The sequence below is a fragment of the Dreissena polymorpha genome, unplaced genomic scaffold (assembly GCF_020536995.1).
Source record: "Dreissena polymorpha isolate Duluth1 unplaced genomic scaffold, UMN_Dpol_1.0 chrUn002, whole genome shotgun sequence".
NCBI lineage: Eukaryota > Metazoa > Mollusca > Bivalvia > Myida > Dreissenidae > Dreissena > Dreissena polymorpha.
The window spans coordinates 68,943-89,881 of NW_026273316.1; the positions used below are offsets into that span (position 1 = coordinate 68,943).

Sequence of the window (20,939 nt, forward strand, 5' to 3'; positions counted from 1 at the left end):
ACGATGTGATATCGAATTTACAAAAATAAAGGTTTAGCTCTACTGATTATTCCTGTGAAGTCTCATCAAAATACAGTCAGTAATTTCAGAGGAAATGTTTAAGGCAAATGTTGACGACGGACGGACGGACGATGGACATCGGACTATCCTTAAAGTTTACCTTGAGCATTTCGACTAACGGACAAAAGTCGATATCACAAAAGCTCAACACAAAAAAGTTGTGCTTACGTAAGCGTAAAATGTTCGGAGCAAGTGTCATAATGATTCGGCACATACTATCACTTTTAAAGAGTACACTTTAGTTGAATATTACCTAAAGTTCACATAATGTTATCGTTAAACAACTGCATTGCATCGATACGTACACTTAGTGAACCAAACCTGCAAACTAGAGAAAAGAAACCGGGATCCGTGTAACAGCACTTTAGTTTGAAGATAGGTTTGGTTCACTAAGTGTACGTATCGATACAAAGTTGTTTTAATGATTCACGTAGACAAATTGCATCTTTTGTACTGGTCGATCAACACTTTTGTGTCCGATGATGTCCAATTCGTTTATATGCATAATACTACATCATTATTGTTTATATTTATAACAGAACATACCTAACACACCGCAACAGAAGTCGTTAGCTCCTTTTGTTGTTGTTTTTCATCTTCAAATCAACACATTCTTGCGTAAATGAGCGTATATATAAATACGTCATACAAATATTTAAAACTGCACAAGTCATTTCATTTGTGTTGAATGTCGTTTCGCCATTCTCCTGGATGTGTTTCTTTCATTAAATAATTGTGCATGTATTACTTTCAATCGTTCCGCCAGTGGTATGTCTGCGTGTATATCAGGGTTACAGTTGATGAATTTTCGAATCTCAGCGTATCCTACAAAGATTACTACATTATTGTTCATATTTATAACAGAACATACCTAACACACCGCCTAAGAAGTCGTTAGCTCCTTTTGTTGTTGTTTTTTATCTTCAAATCAACACATTCTTGCGTAAATGAGCGTATATATAAATACGTCATACAAATATTTAAAACTGCACATGTCATTTCATTTGTGTTGAATATCGTTTCGCCATTCTCCTGGATTTGTTTCTTTCATTAAATAATTTTGCATGTATTACTTTCAATCGTTCCGCCAGTGGTATGTCTGCGTGTATATCAGGGTTACAGTTGATGAATTTTCGAATCTCAGCGTATCCTACAAAGATAAATATATGATGTTACTTGTAGAAGACATCAAAATGTGCGTGCTACTCTAATTAATAATTATATATAAGGAAGATAAGTAAACAGTAACTAAACTCATGTCTTCAGGCGTGTCTTGTGGCTATTGTCCGAAATATAAGCTTAGTGTCATATAGTTGTCAGCAAAATTTATGCTGCGGGTTCTATACAACCTATCAATATGGAACAAAATGGATATATTGGCTGCTCTTTTCCTAAATCAAGATAAATATAAAACGAAATGACCCGAACCATGGGTTGGTCACCTGAGGGCCTTAGTAGAAAAAAACGAAGTGATAAACTCTTTTGCAAATATTTCAGAAAAAGTTATATGACATGACTGACTTAAAGTCACGGATACGGTGTATTTACTATCGGCGTACATGTATATGGAAAATTGCTCACCACCTGGTTGCCATATTTTTATACTGATAAAAACAATTTTTCTAATGATTGATTGAGCCAAAACGTGATAACAGACTTGAAATATTTTCAACTTCACCAAACGCATTCAGCAAACACATGGTCTTACCAAACAGATGTGACGTCACTAGTATTCGAAAGCTCTTTTACTATTTAAATTTCAGAAAAAGGACCCCCTCCGGCAGCCATATATTTCGACGGACAGGAAACTTTCAGAACCCACCCAACATATCAAAAAGGACAGATGTCTGACGAAATTGGATGAATATAAAACTAAACATGTAACTCCTAGATTTCCACTTATTATATTAAGTAGTAAAAATTCCCCGTCCCCTATGGGTCACGGTTTTTTTCTCACCGCTCAAGAACATTTTCGATCTCGCTCGAGAATTAAGAAAAACTATTTTTTGATCATGTTTTATGGTGATTGTATTAAAAATGTGACCTCTAGAGTGTTCACAAGCTTATGACGAAATGAATATAAGGACAATGTCACCCTGACGGGCTAGAAACATTTTGAAATTCAAAAGCCATATCCAGTAAACAAATGGTCGGAACAAATTACATGAAGATTGGGCACAAAATGTGACTTTTAGAGTGTTTACATGTTTTCACAATAAACATATAAACAAATCTGGCTCACACCCTGGCAGAAATGATTTCTACATATCAGGACCATTTTTAATATTGCTCAACCTTTCAATTAAACCAATGTTTGCCACAGTTTCATGATATTGGGCTCAAAAAAGTGGCTTCTATATTTTCGCAACATGGAAAATTTAATAAACTTAATAAACAATTAAAATATAGAGTTAAAGGAACATTATGCAAAATAACATATACACAAAGGGACATCACTATTTTACTATGATTGTGCCTTAGAAACTGTCAGAATAACGTTCCTGGGTGTTCACAACTTCAAATCACAACCCTTCTGTTTACTACAAAACTATAAGGAAAAGCGTCCCCCCCTCGGTATTTTTATCGACGGTCCAGAACCATTTTTCGAACTCGTTCAACGAATCCAGGAAAAATATGTTTTGCCAACGTTTCATGAAGATTTAGCTTAAATTTGATTTATAGATTCAAACAGGTTTAAGTGTTTATTTTTTGACATATCGAGCTAGTATTTGACATCACCTGACCCAGTATCATTGGGAAAATTGCTGTGACCAAGGTTCAAAAGATCGGACAGGAAATATGTCCTGTAGTGTGTTCACTAGGCAAACGTTGACGACGGAAATGTCTATCACATAAGCCCGCCACTAAAGTGCTCATGCGAGCTAAAACATGTCACTACCCCATTGTTTTGAAATACACCAGGCTCGGAACGAATAAACAGACTTTATTCTAAGACTTAACTGATATATTTTTATAAAACGATTAGGCAGTGACCTGTTATTCTCTATATCCGTTCTACATTTTTTTTCCGTGCAAGCTCAATAAGTGTCCATGGGACAGCTTTTTTCTAAATAATATTTTCAAACATTCAAGCGTAAAAGTAATTTAATGTAAACCAAGTTCTACCACGAAATATCATTTTATATCTCAACGTATTATATGAGTTCAAGATTTGCGTACGTAAACGAGCTTATATACGAATTTCCTGCGCGCGTTTAAAAGGACTATAGCAGTTAGAATCACCCCAATAGGAAAATTTTAACTGAACAAAAAAGTAAGTAAAACTAATATTCTGTTTATCAATTTCTTCAAAATGACGAATACATAATTACTATAAAAGTTTATATATAGTTTAGTTTAGTTTATTTCAACATACATTAGGCTTTAAGCCCTTGAGTATACACATATTACAACAAGGTATATATATACAGATGGTCAATGGCGAACAGAGAAAATCTCAATACAAACAATGTGTATACACTTTATAGTTTTTTGTATCATAATATTAAATAGATAAATAAATGTTTTTGTTTCTTAATATAAAATAGATAAATAAATGTTAGTACATTTAATAATAAATAGATAAATAAATATTAGTACATGGAGAGAAACTATTGATAACATAAGTCAGCTCTCAATTTAAAAGCTTTAAAAACAAAAATAGATAGATTTCGTACACTTTTTTCATTGTAATTCTGTAGAAGGTCAATAAACTTGATCATGTTTGTGTTTTTCCAATATTCATTTACATACTTCTTACGTAAAGACATAAACATTGGACATTCCAGTAAAAAAATGAAATTCGTCCTCAAGGACGTTACAGTGTTTGCATTTTCTGTTTTCAAACGGTATTTTTTCAGGTTTGTGCCATCTCCCTGCTTCCACTTCAAGTCTGTGGGCAGATACTCTTAAACGAGTTAATGCAATTCTAAATTTTGAGACATTTACTACATTTAAATATGGTTGGAACTTAAAGCTACTGTAAAGGCTATAGCTTCCACCTCGTGTCGTGTTTTGCATTTCACATGACCAGTTTTGCAAAAACATATTATATATTCGTTGTTAGCTATTGATAAAAATATATTAATATCCTCTACACCTTGAAAAAACCATACTTCACTAAATCCTAATATGTCTAATAATTCTTTGAGAGATTATACCCAATACTTTTTTTCTGGATATATATCATGATCATGTAATCACATATCATAAACGATTTTTATGTACTTGACATCATCAGATTGTAATATTGTTAACCAGTACTTTAAAACACAGATGATACGTTTATTTATTAATGGCACACGTCCAAGTTCCCCATAAACGAAATTATTTTGTGTTTGCAACCTTACACCTAACACTTGTTTACAGTATCATATATTAATTCTTTCGATCTGAACACTATTATTTAACCCCCATACTTCACAGCTATAGCTTAGAATAGGCTAAATAAGTTTATTAAAAAGCTCAAGTCTATGATGAACTGATATATCTGGGTATTTAACTAAATCTGCTTTCAGCTTGTATATTGCTAAAGAACCCCCAGTGGTAAATACTATGCCTAGGTATGTGAAACTATTCACTTTTTCTACAAATGTTGCCTTTGTAAAAAAAAAATTAAATTTCGTCTATTCTGTCCGCCTTTTTTAAAAATCAGTATTTTTGTTTTGTTCACATTAACAAATAACTTCCATTTAGTACAATACTGCTCTAATAAATCTAATCCATTTTGTAGTCCAGCTTCCGATTCTGCAAATATTACAGTATCTTCAGCATATAACAATAAAAACAATTTTAACATACCAAGATTAACTCCTTCAGACTTATTAAGCATAAAATGATCCTCAATATCATTTAAATACATCGAAAACAAAAATGGCGATAACGATCCACCTTGTCTCACTCCCAAATAGCATGTAAACGAATCATTCCTGATTTCATTATTAAATTTGATTTTCGATTTCACAATATTGTACATTGATCTTACTAGATTCAAAATTTTACCACGTACCCCTAATTTTATCAGTTTATACCATATGATATCTCTAACGATAAAGTCAAATGCCTTCGTAAAGTCGACAAATGCTGTGTACAATTTTTTACTTTGATTCAAAATATGCGTAATAATACCCTGCAGTACAAAAATATTGTCAATAGTACCCATACCTTTTCGATATCCGGCTTGAGCTTCTATATATACATTATATTGTCCCCCCCCCCATAAGTTCAAGCGACTATTAATTATTTTACTAAACAATTTTCCTATCGTACTTAATAGTGTTATTCCTTTATAATTGCTCGGGTCGTCTAAATAATATAAATATCATAAGAAATAACACAATTGTGTTTGTTTTTTAATGTTTGTTTGGCCAGTTCATGTACATTTATGTTAACATGTGAAGATATAAACACTTTAAAGATATGTGACAGAAAACGTCTAGTACAAATGCATCAACCAATAAATTCGAAACGACAACAACGCGTGTTCTTTAAATGATGGTTATTTTATATTTTAAGACATGTCACGTGTATGCAACGCCTTATTTTATATTTAGAAACGTATGCGAAAATGTGTATGCTTGTTTTGCGCTGTTTTTTTTATTGTTTGTTAGTGTAGAGTTCGACATCTAAGGCCTTTGAAATAGTAATGGGAAGGTAACTTAATAACCTTGCCATAAGATTTCATGTTAGGATTTTCGTTGCCCTAGTCCATTTCATAAATCATTTGAAATGGCAATCAACGTTGTTACGTCATTTGACGTTTTAACGTCATTTCAGCAAAACATCGTAATGTTATAGGTCAGTCAAACATAAATTGCATATGAACACGCTCAACAGTATATTATACATGTTTAAGATCAACTATACAATTTTCGTAATGGTTATATTACATGGCAAACAAGGTCTAGCTTCAAATAGGTCACTTTAATTTTGAATATGACATAAGCCGACCATAACATTACAATTATATCATTTTATTTTATTTCAGCCATGTGTATTTACATAATAATTTTTATATTTGACATACCTGGTAAATTTCCTTTCGGGTCCCATCTTGAAATATCATGCACTGTTCTGGAGAAATAGTTGTTCAGGCGTTGTGTATCTTCATTTCTCCATACGGTATATCGTCTTTCTGATAATAAAAATGTAACAAGGTAAAATAGACTAAATTAATATGTATGATATTCTACCACGAACCTTGACTTGTTTTCTCTATTCAAAGAAGGAACAACTGTTTTGAAAATAGTTCTGGAAATTCCAATAATAATAACGCGCGATTCGGAAAGGAAATACATTTCCGCATTCTGCAGTTCGCTTTAATCAAAATAGTACTATTTAAACTGTCACGCTTCGTTCATTAAATGTATTTTTGTTGTGGATATTTCCCTTTTATTTGAAATAATAAGCAAAATATTTGTTTATGTTTACAGATAAGTATGACGTCACTTTGATTGTCTTAGCATGGTTTATGAATTAAGTCGAAGTCATTTTATTTTCATTGTTGTGCCGACGTCACGTTTTCACGGAAAAGTGGAGAAAGTAAGGTTAATATAGTTATCATAACCTTTAAATCGCGGATGAACTATTGATATAATCGTGTTAGACTCGAAATAATCGACGTGGAAGCGTTGGTTATTGCGGTAATAACCAACGGTTTGTCGTTCCGATGCTAATTATCAAACCACTCGGTCTACGCCCTCGTGGTTTAATCACTACGCATCGGGAATTCCGAACCGTTGGTTATTACCGCAATAACCATAGAGAGTGCGACAATAAACAAAGCGTGGACGGCTAACACTTAGATAATTTCTTAAATATTGAGTGGATCGAATTTAAGAAATTCAATCAAAGGGAACAATTACGAAAAGCATAAAGGGCATGATAAAAGTTCTTCAGCGCTGCAATTAAAATAATATAATAAGCACTAATACAATGATTTAAGTGAGTCATGTGTGTAAAACGCACAAAATGTTATGTTTCGATTGAAGAAAAATAATTTAAATATTTAAACGGATAACGGTATGGTTCCTGTGCACTGTCTTCAGTAATATAAATTACCATTTCTACTTAATGTTTTAGTCAATCACAAGTTAAGTAATAATAGTTTTGTTACGGACAAAACTCACGGCCCTATATTTGAAAATCAATGGCAGGATAAGGCCCTCTATTTGAAAATCAATTGAAGGATAATCAGTGTAGCTGATGTATAATATATGTATCAGCTTCAGGCTAAAGTGACAAAGTTATGGTCCGAAAAAAAACTGCTTTAAAACAATCGACATGGTAATATTTATACAAATTAGTTTAGACTTGTATTCATTGCAATAAACATATGCATTAAGATTCACATCTTTCTTTACAAGCATAAATATTTAAGTCGGGCGCAATGAAAGTGACAAAAAAAGAGATCTTCATAATTATTGTGAACTGCACTTCGGAATATTGCAATGAACACGTATTACAAACGCCATAGTACAGCCGTCAGGGGGACGCCCAAGTTGATCAAAGTATTTTCTGTATGTTTTTACAGCCAAGCAACACAACAGGGGTAAAGTACACGAAACGTACATACCCTTTCGGCAGAGAGTGTTCCAAGTACGCTGAAAAAGAGTTAACTTTCATATAATATATGCAGTTGAACATTGGATTGTGTTCATTTAAATCAATGAAGTGGTTTGTCATGAAAATGTGGTGTGCATGTGTATTTGCATTCACTAGAGCTTTGTCACATATCGACATAATTCGTTCGCCTGACACACAGTCCAATTATGGTGAACAAATGTGCCAGATGGTTTTTAAATCTCACAATAAATGACATATTTATGACCCGGACAAGCTCATTTCGGGTCAGTTTTGACCTTCGAAATCAAAATGTGACCTTTTCCATGGACATATCGGCCTAATTCTTTCTTATGACACACATATACCAAATTATTTTTACAAATCTCAATAAATGACATAAATATGGTCCTGACAAACTTTAAGGATCTAAAGAATCTTTCAAATTTGAAGATAAAATTACAATTCAACTAATTGAAAACAAAGAAGTTAATAGGATTGATGTACATACATCATCATAAAACACACGCACTCAATTATTTATAGTATTTTGTTAGTTTATTAATTGATATATGTATTGTATCTTTGAATTGTGATTTAGGAAACAAAGGAGGTTTCTGACGATATTACAATAAACATATATTAAAGAACAATATTCCATGCCTAAACATCTAAGCTCTATGTCTTTTGGTTGAAGATAAGAAGTTGACGTGATGTTTTAGCTATATATGCAGCACATCAAACGATTTGAACAACTTTAAAAGAGTGCCACACCATGCTTATTGCTGTGCAGTTTCATTTAAATCGGCACAGCGAATTTACCGTTACAGTCGTATGAAGAAAAAAGTTAGCGAATGAAGGCACGAACGGACGCCCTAAATAGGATCTCCAACATGCTGCACATGAACACTTTACTTTTCATCAAAATACAATCAGCCAACCTGTTTGTTTCGTCACTTTCGAAACTGTTATTATAATATATAATAAGAAATGATACATGAACAAGAATTGAGATTTCTGTCTTGAACTCAGAGAATCCTGTTGATTATGTTCGGTATGGCAGGTGAGCAGACAACTGTTCGAAATACTATTGAATTGTTTTCGTTTAAATGTAAGCATCTAACCGTCGCATAAATTTAATGTTTTTTCTTGTATCATAAAGAAATTTACTAAAGGGGGCCCCAAGTTCAGTACTATATTAATAGACGAAAATTAAAAACACATATCTTCAAGCACGCACCTTTTTCCTTTAAATTTGTGCTTTTTCCATTTTTACTATTTTATGTAGGACTGGTTCCATGCTAGGTAAATTATATTAGGTGAATCAATAAATATTTTAAGTTATGATCGTTAAGTAGCTACATTGTAGTCTTAACATTGATGTAGTGTTATTCTTTAACTCCTGGTCTTATGCACACAAATCTGTTCTATAGAGAATACTGTCATTGTTACTGTCTAATGACAACCTATTGACATCGGACGACGATGCTATCGGCATTGAGAAGCCGAGGCCTGCCAAGACTTTCCTGTCGATATTCATCTAAGTCCGATAACAATCTGTAATCGCAGCTTTTCCATACACAGTATGCAAATTAAGAAAACCTTACAACTTTTCTCTAGCCAACACAGTCTTACCCTTTCAAATTAGTTCATAATAAAATAATTAAAGTACAGTAGTCAAAATAAGAAGTGAGAAAAGTACATAATATAAACACATTTACACTATTATTGTCTTATTCACATATTCATCTTAAACCCTGTAGTCCACATGAACGTTTATTTTGAAATTCTCCTAACGTTCAGTGTGTAATTTAAATGACTTGAAAGACGCCATTTTATTGTAATAACACGGCTGAAAAATAACACGGACAGTGGGTTTATTATCAGGTGTGTTGTTAATTAGCTTTAAAAATGCCATCTTAACAAACGAACTGCTTTTGTGGAATGTCAAACCGGGTAGCGAAAGTTGGCTAATATAACATGAATTGGCTTGAAATGTTAAAACAAAGGATGCACATAGAAATCTACCTTATTCAGCGAGAAAAATCGTCGTTATTTGCAATGTTTACTCTTTGGAAAACATAGAGACGATGAAAAAAATCTACATGATTCCAATATCAGAGAGTGGGGATTCTTTTGTGCATGGCTCTTTGTCAATTTTTTTCTATTTTAACATGATTTTATATATTTATTTGGATATATTGGACTCCTAAAAAAAACTTTTTTGTATACTATCCATGGTACGTTACTTCCACCTGTGATTGTAAGCACAACTATTATATTTTTAATTTTCATGATTTTAAACAAGACGTCGTACCGGTACATATAATGACCAAGACACGTTTCAGATTTTAAGGTAAACCTTGATTGTTTGAATTAATAGACTTTTCATAGTTTGTTGATTAATTCAATATAAATGACGTGCTTTAAGTTCACATGCGTATTTAATGTTACAGGGGCAAAATAAAAAAATAAAACAGTTTGTAAATTATTGAACTAGAATGAGAATGTTATGCTTAAAAGTGGGCGGGTCTTATAAGTGTTTTCGCGACAGTGTCCTGACAACACTGACTTGATTACACTGTCTGTTATCACAAAATGTCAGACATGTTTTATCGAGCCGTTTTCATAATGAAAGTGTATAATTGATCATCACTGCCAATAGATACAAGTAATCGACAACATATTGCGTTGCAGAATGTGAAGACCCGGGGTTAGATTTAATTGACACTTTAAGATTGGAAATCGTCATTATTTTTGGCAATGTCCGCGATACCGTCAAACATCTAACGATAATGGGTATTTAGCACATACATTCTATTTGAACAGTCATTTAATAGAAGTTATATACACTTGTGAATGAAGTTTATTATTTATTATTTTCTGTTATGCCGATAATCAACTGCTGAATGGATGATAACTTACATTCTGTTTATACACTCATGATCTTGTTGATCACACTTTGTTGATGACATATACTTATATTTTTCCTTATATGTTATATTATCTTACGGCATATAACTGAAGCTTTTTTCACTCATAAATATGTGAATGATTTTAGCAACCGGCTTGCGCTAGTATTTTTAACGGCAATTGTTAAATTTTCAGTATGCTTTTCTTTTTTCTAAAGAATACGCTGAACGCATTTGCTTATTAATATTGTATAAGAAAATTGGTGTGATCTCCAATTAATAAAATATACAGACTTAAAATACTTACTTCTACTTGGGTAGATCCCTTGTCTGAATTATTTTTCTGATTATTATCAGCAGGTGTCCTGTTTCCATCCTGTCGCATTGTATCTTGAAACGCGTCATTAACGGAAGCAGAAGGTTTACGAAGCATCGCTCGATTTTCTAGGGCTGTGTTGTGACTGTTGGATAAATGGAATACATTACCAACAGGAGCTGAGTTTTTCAACCTAACCCCAACGATATCTTGCACTGCAGTCGATTGCTTCTCTTGTTGCACCCGAACAACACTCCCTATTCTGGAAAGGTCCTGACTCTGTTGCGTACGAACAAAAGCATCAACTTCAGGGACATTATCGGTCTGTTTTACACAAACATTATTTTGAGATTCACCTTTTAGTATACGAACGGAAGGTTGGACGCGTTTTGAATTCTGGTCTTTGACTTTCCCGTTGCTTGCATTTATATTTGTCGAGTTCCATTTCTGGCCCACTTTTATCCTAACGTATTCATTAGCTGGAATTGAAATCTTCTCCAAGATTACACGAGCATCATATTCAACAGGAACAGGGTAACAATTTTTCAGAACCGAATATTTAGTATTGGCTGGAGCTGAGTTTCGACCCTGTCCTAACCGTGGAATAGCTTTAATTAGTGCTAATTTGTTGCACCGTCGAACAGTGTTATCATTAACTGGAGTTGCAATGACTGCAATCGAGCTCAGACACTGTCTTTTTGGAACGCTATCATTATCCGTTGTCGGCTTTGGCAATACACGATCAGCATCATTGTCTTTGCACAATTCGTGACAAGAGTTTTCATCTGCATGTTCTGAAAAACAAAGCCTACACTAGTTTTAAAAACACAATTTATAAACTTCAGAAACAATAGCCCCTTTTCAGTGAAGCAATTGATCAACATTTCCTCATATACTTCGTGTAGGGTTTTATCCATATTTTACAATTATGTTACTTGGGTGCACGGTGCCTATACCACGTGACTTGTTCGGATCTGTGTTGGGAGAATCAAGAGCGACCCAGTTAACATTTTTAAGGATCTCTTTTTAAATATTTCACCATTTTTAATGGGAATAAGTTGAGAGTCAGCTCATTCGTAAGAGTTGTCTATAGGTATCGTGATCTTTTTAAACAAATAAGCATTTTATCAGTCAAGTGCAACCGCGCGTTTGAACGGTTAGAAAATTGTCTGATCAGTGTGGGGACTTCATATTACAAGCTTTAGACAACTCTCACGAATGGGCGGGCTCTCCACTTTATCCCATTAAATATGGTGAAATCTTTAAAAAGACATCATTACAAATGTTAACTGGGTCGCGTTTTATTCTCCCAACACAGATCTTACAAAGTCACGTGGTATAGGTACCGTGGGTGCCCTCAAAATATTAACCGTGTCGGTATGCTGCATAAACTAGGGATGTGGAGTCAAAAGTAGGACAATCGTTATTATTATAAGAACAAAATAGCTTTCAAACATTTAAGAAGTCATAGTATATGCTTCAAACATAGTTATATAAATATATTCATTCGTTTTGGTGTTGTTTTCTTTTGCAAACAAAGCTCTTGCCTTCCTGTAATAAAACTGCCGAGTTTTCCGAATACTTAATTATCTTTGCGTTCATAATAAAACAGAACTTTAAAGGATAAAGCTTCTCAGACCTACGTATGGCTCACGCGTCGATATTGTTGAGGCCTAAAAAATTGCTTCACAAAAAACGCAACATTCTTATGTCATTGGTTATATTCCGTACATTTACTTCATTGCTATCTCACATCTCACTAGTTATAATATTGAAACGTGAACACAAGCAATGGCATTTTTAGTATATAGAGCGTTGTCACAGACGTGACAAATACCCCCACATGTCGCATTGACACAGAATATTTTGCATGTTGTCTTCACAAAAAACAGCGGACACCATGCTCAATGTTCAAAACGCACTAAGTAACCCCGTGACCTAGTTTTGAACCGGCATGGCTTATGTTCGAACTTGACCTACATATCATCTAGAAACAACTTGTGACCAAGCGTGATGAAGATCTGATGAAAACTACTAGAATTAGAGAGCGGACACCATGCTGAATGTGTATAACGTACTAAGTGACCCCGTCACCTAGTTTTTGATCTGGCATAGCCCATGTTCTAACATCTAAAGATCATCTAGATAAAACTTCTCACAAAGTTTGGTGAAGATCGGATGAAAACTACTTGAATTAGAAAGCGGACACCATGCTGAATGTTAAAAAACGCACTAAGTGACCCCGTGACCTAGTTTTTGGCCCAGCATGGCCCATGTTTAAACATGAAATAGAGATCATCTAGATACAACATTTGACCAAGTTTGGTAAAGATATTGGATAACAACTACTTAAATTAGAGAGCGGACATCATGCGTAATGTTTAAAACGCACTAAGTGACCCAATGACATAGTTTTTGACCCGGCATGACCCATATTCAAACTTGACCTACACATCATCTAGATACAGCTTCTGACCAAGTTTAGTGAATAATGGAAGAACACTACTTGAATTAGAGAGCGGACACCGTGCTCAAAGTTTAAAACGCACTAAGTGACCCCGTGCCCTAGTGTTTGACCTGCCATGACCCATGTACAAACTTGGCGTAGACATCATCTAGATACAATTTCTGACCAATTTTGGTGAAGCTCAGATGAAAACTACTTGAATTTGAGAGCGGACACCATGCTTAATGTTTAAAATGCACTAAGTGACCCCGTGACCTAGTTTTTGACCAAGCATGACCCATATTCAAACTTTTATTAGACATCATCTAGATACAACTTCTGACCATGTTTGGTGAAGATCAGATGAAAACAAATTGCATTAGAGAGCGGACACTTAATACGGACCGGCCGACCGACAGACCGACCGACCAACCGACCGACCGACAGACAAGTTCACTCCTATATACCTCCTAAACTTCGTTTTTGGGGGTATAAAAAGACGCACCATCTGCGATAAACAGGACCCCATAAACGTATCTATTGAACGTCTAAAACAATATTGTAACATAGACACCAACGAATATGTTGTTCATGTATAGTCTGAATAAACACTAGTAAATTGAATACGTGTCAACGTATATATTAAAGAACAGTCTTAATAAAAGTTATTGTTATTACCTTCAACACGGGGAACGAGGGAAGTTGAGATGTCAGCGTCGTCCTAAAATAACATTTATATGAGAACTAAATATTATTATTGATATTAAAATACCAAACAGGAGGGTCACACTGGCTCTATATCGCTTATCTGACTTATGTTTCATTTTCTGCAGACTGGAATTTATTCCTTGCGGTTTCAACGAAGATGTTTTCACTATAAACGTATAAGAACACATTTGCCCTTGGGGTTGACCAAATTTTGACATGAGGGGTATAATTGAAACGATCGATGTAGAGGTTCTCTAAATAATGCTTCATGACAAATATTTATACTCTGGGTTTTGCGGTTTCAGAGAAGATGTTTAAAGTTTTCCGTATATAAATATATATCTTAGTTCTAGGATTTACAGTTTCAGAGAAGATTGTTTAAATGTTCCTTTCGGCTGCCTCAGCACCCAGTTTTATGCATGGAATGAAATTCTTTGAACAACTTTAAACCAATTTTCCTGCAAGGTTTCATCCAGATAAACCCAGCGGTTTAGGAGGAGATGTCGTAAAAGTAAAAATGTTGACCTACGACGGACGACACACGACAAACGACGACGGACAAAAACCGGTCACAAAAGGGAAACAACCAAATGTGTATTCATTGTGATTAAAACAAGAGTTGTTTGTAAAACACGCATACCCCCCCCCTCCCCCCAAAAAAAAATGGGCAGTCAGTTGTAGTGGCAGCCATTGTGAGAATCCGTTTTTTGTCACTGTGACCTTGACCTTTGACCTAGTGACCTTAAAAGCAATAGGGGTCATATGCCAGTCATGATCAATGTACCTTCGAAGTTCCATGATCCCAGGCCTAAGCGTTCTTGAGTTATCATCCGGAAACCATTTTACTGAATTAAGTCACTGTGAACTTTACCTTTGACCTAGTGATCTGAAAATCAATAGAAGTTATCTGCCAGTCATGATCAATGTACCTATGAAGTTTCATGATCCTAGGCCTGAGCATTCTTGAGTTATCATCCGGAAACAATTTTACTGTTTCGAGTTACTGTGACCTTGACCTTATGACCTGAAAATCAAAAGGGGTCATCTGCCCGTCATGATCAATGTACCTATTATGTTTCATGATTCTAGGCCTAAGCGTTCTTGAGTTATCATCCGGAAACCATTTTACTGTTTCAAGTCACTGTGACCTTGACATTTGACCTAGTGACATGAACATCAATAGGGGTCATCTGCCAATCATGATCAATGTACCTATGAAGTTTCATGATCCTAGGCCTTAGCATTCTCGATTTATCATCCAGAAACCATTTTACTGTTTCGAATGACTGTGACCTTGGCCTTTGACCGAGTGACCTAAAAATCAATAGATGTCATCTGCCAGTCATGATAAATGTACCAATTTAGTTTCATGATCCTAGGCCTAAGCGTTCTTGAGTTATCATCCGGAAACCATTTGGTGGACGGACCGACCGACCGACAGACAGACCGACGGACCGACATGTGCAAAACAATATACCCCTCTTCTTCGAAGGTGGGGGGGGGGCATAAAAATAATCTGATAATTGTGATATAAATATTTTATCAAACTTTCTTATACGAATGCAGAGTGAAGCTCTGTAATAAGTATGTCTTGTGAATATAACGTTACCTACCAATGCACTCAGTTGTGAACTGCTTAATTCTGAATGATCGGATCCTTTTAATTTTGAAGCAACGGCTACGTGTATCCCAGCGGAATCTGTCATGGAATTTAAAACGCTATGAATGAAGCTCTTAAATGATCCTTTGTTTGATATATTACTTTAACATTGAATGTATTGTAACAATGACAGGATGAACGTTCAATTAAATACTTTGCTCAAGGTAAGGAATAAGGGCGCACATTTCCTGATAAAATCGTCGATGTACATTTTTATGGGGATAAAACAACAAAATAATATGTTCACAATCATGTTTGAAAATGTCACACAAAATAGAAATGGACTTTAAGATAATTAAGTGGCATACATTAGTTATACCAAGGAATATTATTGTTTATTGGCAGTTGATACGAGTATTTAGAATAATGGTATCTGTAAGTATTGTCCCAAAATAAACCCAATATAACGGCACCGTCATTTCCCAGTGACGAAATGCAACATTTAAAGCCATTTGACAACTTCTGTTATACGACGACGTATTCATAATTTGCTGAAATACATACACCGTACTTACTCGCTAATTAATTCGCATTGTTCAAACACGATTTTTTCAATATGAAAATGTTAAGTACAAGTATTTCAAGTACAAATATATTGTTATCAATGCTTACTCAAAAAAATCTTGAGATATTAAAAGACCATCAATTCAATTGTTGATTGCCAATCGAAAACATTAGCAACAAAGCGATTTAGCCATGTTACAAATATATTTATGCTTTACTAAGAATAAGATGTTTAAAACTATTGAAACACACTTTGGTTATTTCCATATCAAGTTTTTTCGATGCAAGTATTCTACAAACACAGTACCCACAATATTAATGAATAAATATATGTTGAGACAATTACACTATATTGGGTTTATTTATCTGAATAACGGCGTTGTAAGAAGCAATTAAAATTAACACAAAATACAGAATGATGTCTTTTAAATTTCGCCGAAATATTTTTCATAGCTTGCACAATATTTTTGTACGATTCAGATGTAATTTAAATATCGACGAACAATGTTAACTTAAACAGTAATGTCACTTTACAACGGTATTGACGGAAATAAAAAAAAAACAAAATAAAAAACCATTAAACATTATATCTCTGGAGGACTCGTGTTCAGTGTCAAGAACTTCATCCAAAGACAACAATTTCTGGTTCGTCCTTGGAAACTGACAAGGTAATGACTTAACATCTGTTTGACGTTCGATGCCATCGAACTTCCGCTTAATCTGGATGGTAATTATCGTTATGAAGATAGCACATGCATATTATTCATTGAATTTTTAAACTAACACTGAACACAAACTGACCGTTGTGTGATCCTGAGACTTTGCTCTGTGAATCGATTTCTTGATTACATCGGCCATTTTTTGCTTCTGTGAACATAATAAAACAATCCAAAAGATTGACATGACATGCTAAGAAACTTCTTAGCACTAGGCAATCTTGCATTCCAGGTTATTGCAAATAAAGCCTGTGTAGGTGTTGTAACACACATAAAATGAAAAAACTCCATAAATATTATACGGAGAGACATCATTTGTATTAACCTGAAGTTAGTAAAGCCCTTTTTTTGTTTCATGACAATTCTATAACAAACCTGACATTTTGTTATGTTAAGCGTTTTTGACTTCAATATAAGAAGGTATCAAGATGGATGTTTCTAATATATATATATATACTGTGATCCATTCAATGCAACCTTAATTTGAATGAACAAGTATACCTTTCCGTCAATAAGTATATGCTTAGTAGATAAGATTTCCTCCATTTTGTCTTTGCAATCTACTGAATAAAACACTTCAGCCATTTAATATTCATTTTGTAGCAGAATGTATTTCAAATTTGGATATTTTACAAAAGAGAAAAACAAACAATTTAACAATATCTAGGATCATCAATATGTCAATAAACCTGCGAAGAAATTACCCAAATAAGGTAGTGGCGCTTAAAAGAAGTAAAAAACTTGTTTCCACATACCTGAGTCAATGTTTTGAAGGAATCGTCCAACTTTCGTAACTTCAATAACAGCTGGAGGACACTGGTACACGTTTCTATTGATGCTATCACTATGTCCCATGTGCCGGAAAAAGGCATCTCTGTGCTGTTTATTAGTTTCAATTTGTGCATATTTGGTTGAAACTCTATGGCGAAATTTTGTCGCTGTTATTGTGTTTACACCAGCTTTTGTGCATACAGCCCGTATACTGTCAGATCCATTAACATGTTTGTCTGACAAATTGGTAGATGGAAAGAGAAATTTATTATATTTATTAACTCCCCCATCTTTCCTTATCTCAGGATCAGCAATCATCCTTAACCCAGTGATTGTATCATCTGGAAAAAGAACAGGGACCAGACTATCGTCCCTTTTCCCTGTTTGGTAAGCAACTTTCATGGTTTTGAGTATTTCACGGTCCTCGTCTAATAAGCCCGAGTCCTCAAAATTGCCTACCCAATCTCCATTCTCCGCTTCTGCCCATTGTTGGAGAGTTAATCTACTGGGTTCACCCCCTCTTCTAGCATTAAATAATGTAACACGACATAATAGCACATTCCTTAGAGTTGCAAATTCGTCGCTAGACGTAAACTTGTACCTGTCTGATGTAAGTTCCGTTATTTGGTTTTGCATATAATTCATTAGTATTTTCACATCTTCCTCTTCAGGTAACTCTTTTGGTTTTCGCGTGTTAGTGCGAGCTATAACTGCTTGATATTCCATTTCTCCGAATAAAATGGGCCAATTGTGTGTCAGTATATGGTGGAATTTCATGTGTTCATTCGCTTGTTCATCTTTGCCCACGGTAGTGTATTTGTCATGTAAAAACTTGGCAAACTTCTTCATTGCATATCCCAGAGATAAGTTCAAATCATTTGCGGAGTCCTTTCGACATTGTAAAACTTCTTTCAAATATTCAAAATTGTCTCTTATGAACATTTCTGTTATAGAAATGCAGTCTTTTTTCGTTCGATGTTTGTAAGTGTCCTTGAAATCCAAAAATAACTTGGCAATCTGCCTGAGCATTGTCATCAGTGATTTTTTCTTTTCTGCCTCTTTGTTGTGTTTAGATCCTTTGGCTATGTATTGGTGGAAGCCGAATTCAATGATATGTTGTTCTGATCGACACATGTTTCCGACATCATTGTCTCGAAATCGACTCAATACTTGTGCCGTGTATTCAACATACTTTCCGCCTTTGTTTTCTTGGAGTACCGTCACATTTATTGCGCTCGATATTGTTTCTTTGTCTGCAGTTTGACATATTTTCTTGTGTTTGTAAAATGATGTTTTCGATAAAAAAGCTTTACAAACTGAGCATGATACAATATCATCATTCCCTTGTTGTCTTTCTCGAATTAAATTAGTTTTACTTCCATTTCTTATTTGTTTCATATTCTCAAGGTATATACCCTTTTTTCTTAAGTCGGCAAACGCATTAGCTTGTTCCTTTTTAGGTAATTTCATTGCTTCAATTACTTCCTTCTCAGTCTTATGTTGACTTTTCATATGATCGGGTAATTTCGACGAAAAAAATCCACAAAATGGACAGGGTCGTTTTGGCTTCCCTGTTGATAAACAATAACAAAAACCATTTAATAATATGTTTGCATCAAATCCATATACTTGTTCTTAAAATGTATGTGTCATCAATAAACATAAAAATATGGCCCTAAAGGCAATGGGTCTGTCAAGCGATTACAATGCAACCGGATATATTTTAATGCCAATATATCGTTATAAGGAAACACATTTAATGATACGCCATGCAAATATACATATACTCTAGACCCGAATGCTTCTTAGAAGAAGCATTCTGGAGTCAATGCTAAATACATACAAGGATATTACATTGGCCCCAAAGCGGGACTAATTTTCCATAATTTGTTTTATAATGGCAGCGATCCCCTAGATAATGTTTCCTGTCGAATTAAAATTATCTTGTCCTTCTGTTTTGGGATAATATGTGATTATGGCGGTGCTAATTTTGAAACCAGTGATATGTTTTGATCAATTTTGCTAGAGGTTCACTAGCGATGCTCCATACCAAATATGTATGCTCTATTGCTCTATACCTTGTGGTGTCCGAACAGAATATTAATTTTGAAGTTTGTGTATTTGCCCCCAAGGGGGGGGGGGGGGCTAATTTCGATCACAGAAAAAAAAACATTTGAAAAAGGGACATGTAGAGGTCTTATTGCGGATGAGAAATACCAGAATATCTATGTTGTAGGTCCTGTGGTTTTTTAGAAATATACGCTGCAAACATGTGCTCATTTCTGATCACACTTAAGTTAAAATATGTTCGAATTCCGAATGCACCAGTATCAAAGCAATAGGTGTTTACTTGTTCCTTAACGTTTAATCTATATAGCACTGTTTCAAGTGTGAGATTTAGCGCTCTAAAACCTGCTTTACGTGACACTTCGCGGAATAGATCGTTGTTTTGCATATAAATCGTAAAGCGAGAAATAAAATTTACATACATTTATTGAAATATATTTTTATCGAGGTTGACATCGAAAACGTGGTCAAAATCGGCTTTGAATTGATAAAATAATATATAAATGATCATAAATACATGCAATAGGTGAAAATAATTGCAGCGTCGCGAGTTATGCAAATTATATATATATATATATATATATATATATTGAGCTTTTGCTAAACATAAATACAATAGATTTTGCAAACACGTAGCGTTGGAACTCAGTTTCCGTTTGTAAAAGATGTATTTGAATTTTTTCTTACCTTCTCTCCGCTAAATTCGCCCGTATCCTCAATTTTGTTTGTTTAGGTTTGAATAAACGTGTCGAATCATGAATATTAATTAGGTCGTTTTCATTATTTACCGTACTCGACGCCAAAATAAAAATCGCTATATTGTTTGTTTTCAACCGATTTCAACCGGATTTTCAGTGATATTATCAATAAAAACACGTTTTCTTACGATTCTGCCCATATATACATTCCGTGAACTGTCACTTTAACATTAATCGTTCCAAGGCGGTGTCCCCGGCTTTATTTCATTATGTTTGTATGTTATATGTTGATTTGTGTCTTGCAGTGCTGTTTTTGCATTTGATCACTTGTCATAAATAAAGGACTACGTATATGTATGTAATAAGAGAGCAATAATGCAGGAGCAACTGGGGTTTTACCACTTTATATTATGACAAAATACAAAATATTGTTTAGACTTCCAAAAGTTATTTCTTATTATTTAATAGCATTGGAATATCTTCAAAACTTTGTTGAAACAAATTAATACGATCTATAATAC

General features: G+C 34.3%; 1 protein-coding gene across 2 annotated transcripts in view; it reads right to left on the reverse strand.

Annotated features, from left to right (window-relative positions):
• Nucleotides 1–751: 751 nt before the first annotated feature.
• LOC127863204 (uncharacterized) overlaps nt 752–20,939 on the reverse strand; it is a 65,814-nt gene continuing 45,626 nt past the window's right edge. For both annotated transcript variants that reach the window (XM_052402592.1, XM_052402591.1), the window contains 8 exons: nt 17,638–19,224; nt 16,968–17,033; nt 15,616–15,701; nt 13,973–14,015; nt 10,840–11,642; nt 7,634–7,661; nt 6,086–6,193; nt 752–1,210 (listed from right to left, as the gene is read on the reverse strand). In XM_052402592.1, coding sequence (XP_052258552.1) covers nt 1,056–1,210; nt 6,086–6,193; nt 7,634–7,661; nt 10,840–11,642; nt 13,973–14,015; nt 15,616–15,701; nt 16,968–17,033; nt 17,638–19,224 — 2,876 coding nt within the window. In that variant the 3' untranslated portion in view covers nt 752–1,055. The remainder of the gene's footprint in view (nt 1,211–6,085; nt 6,194–7,633; nt 7,662–10,839; nt 11,643–13,972; nt 14,016–15,615; nt 15,702–16,967; nt 17,034–17,637; nt 19,225–20,939) is intronic.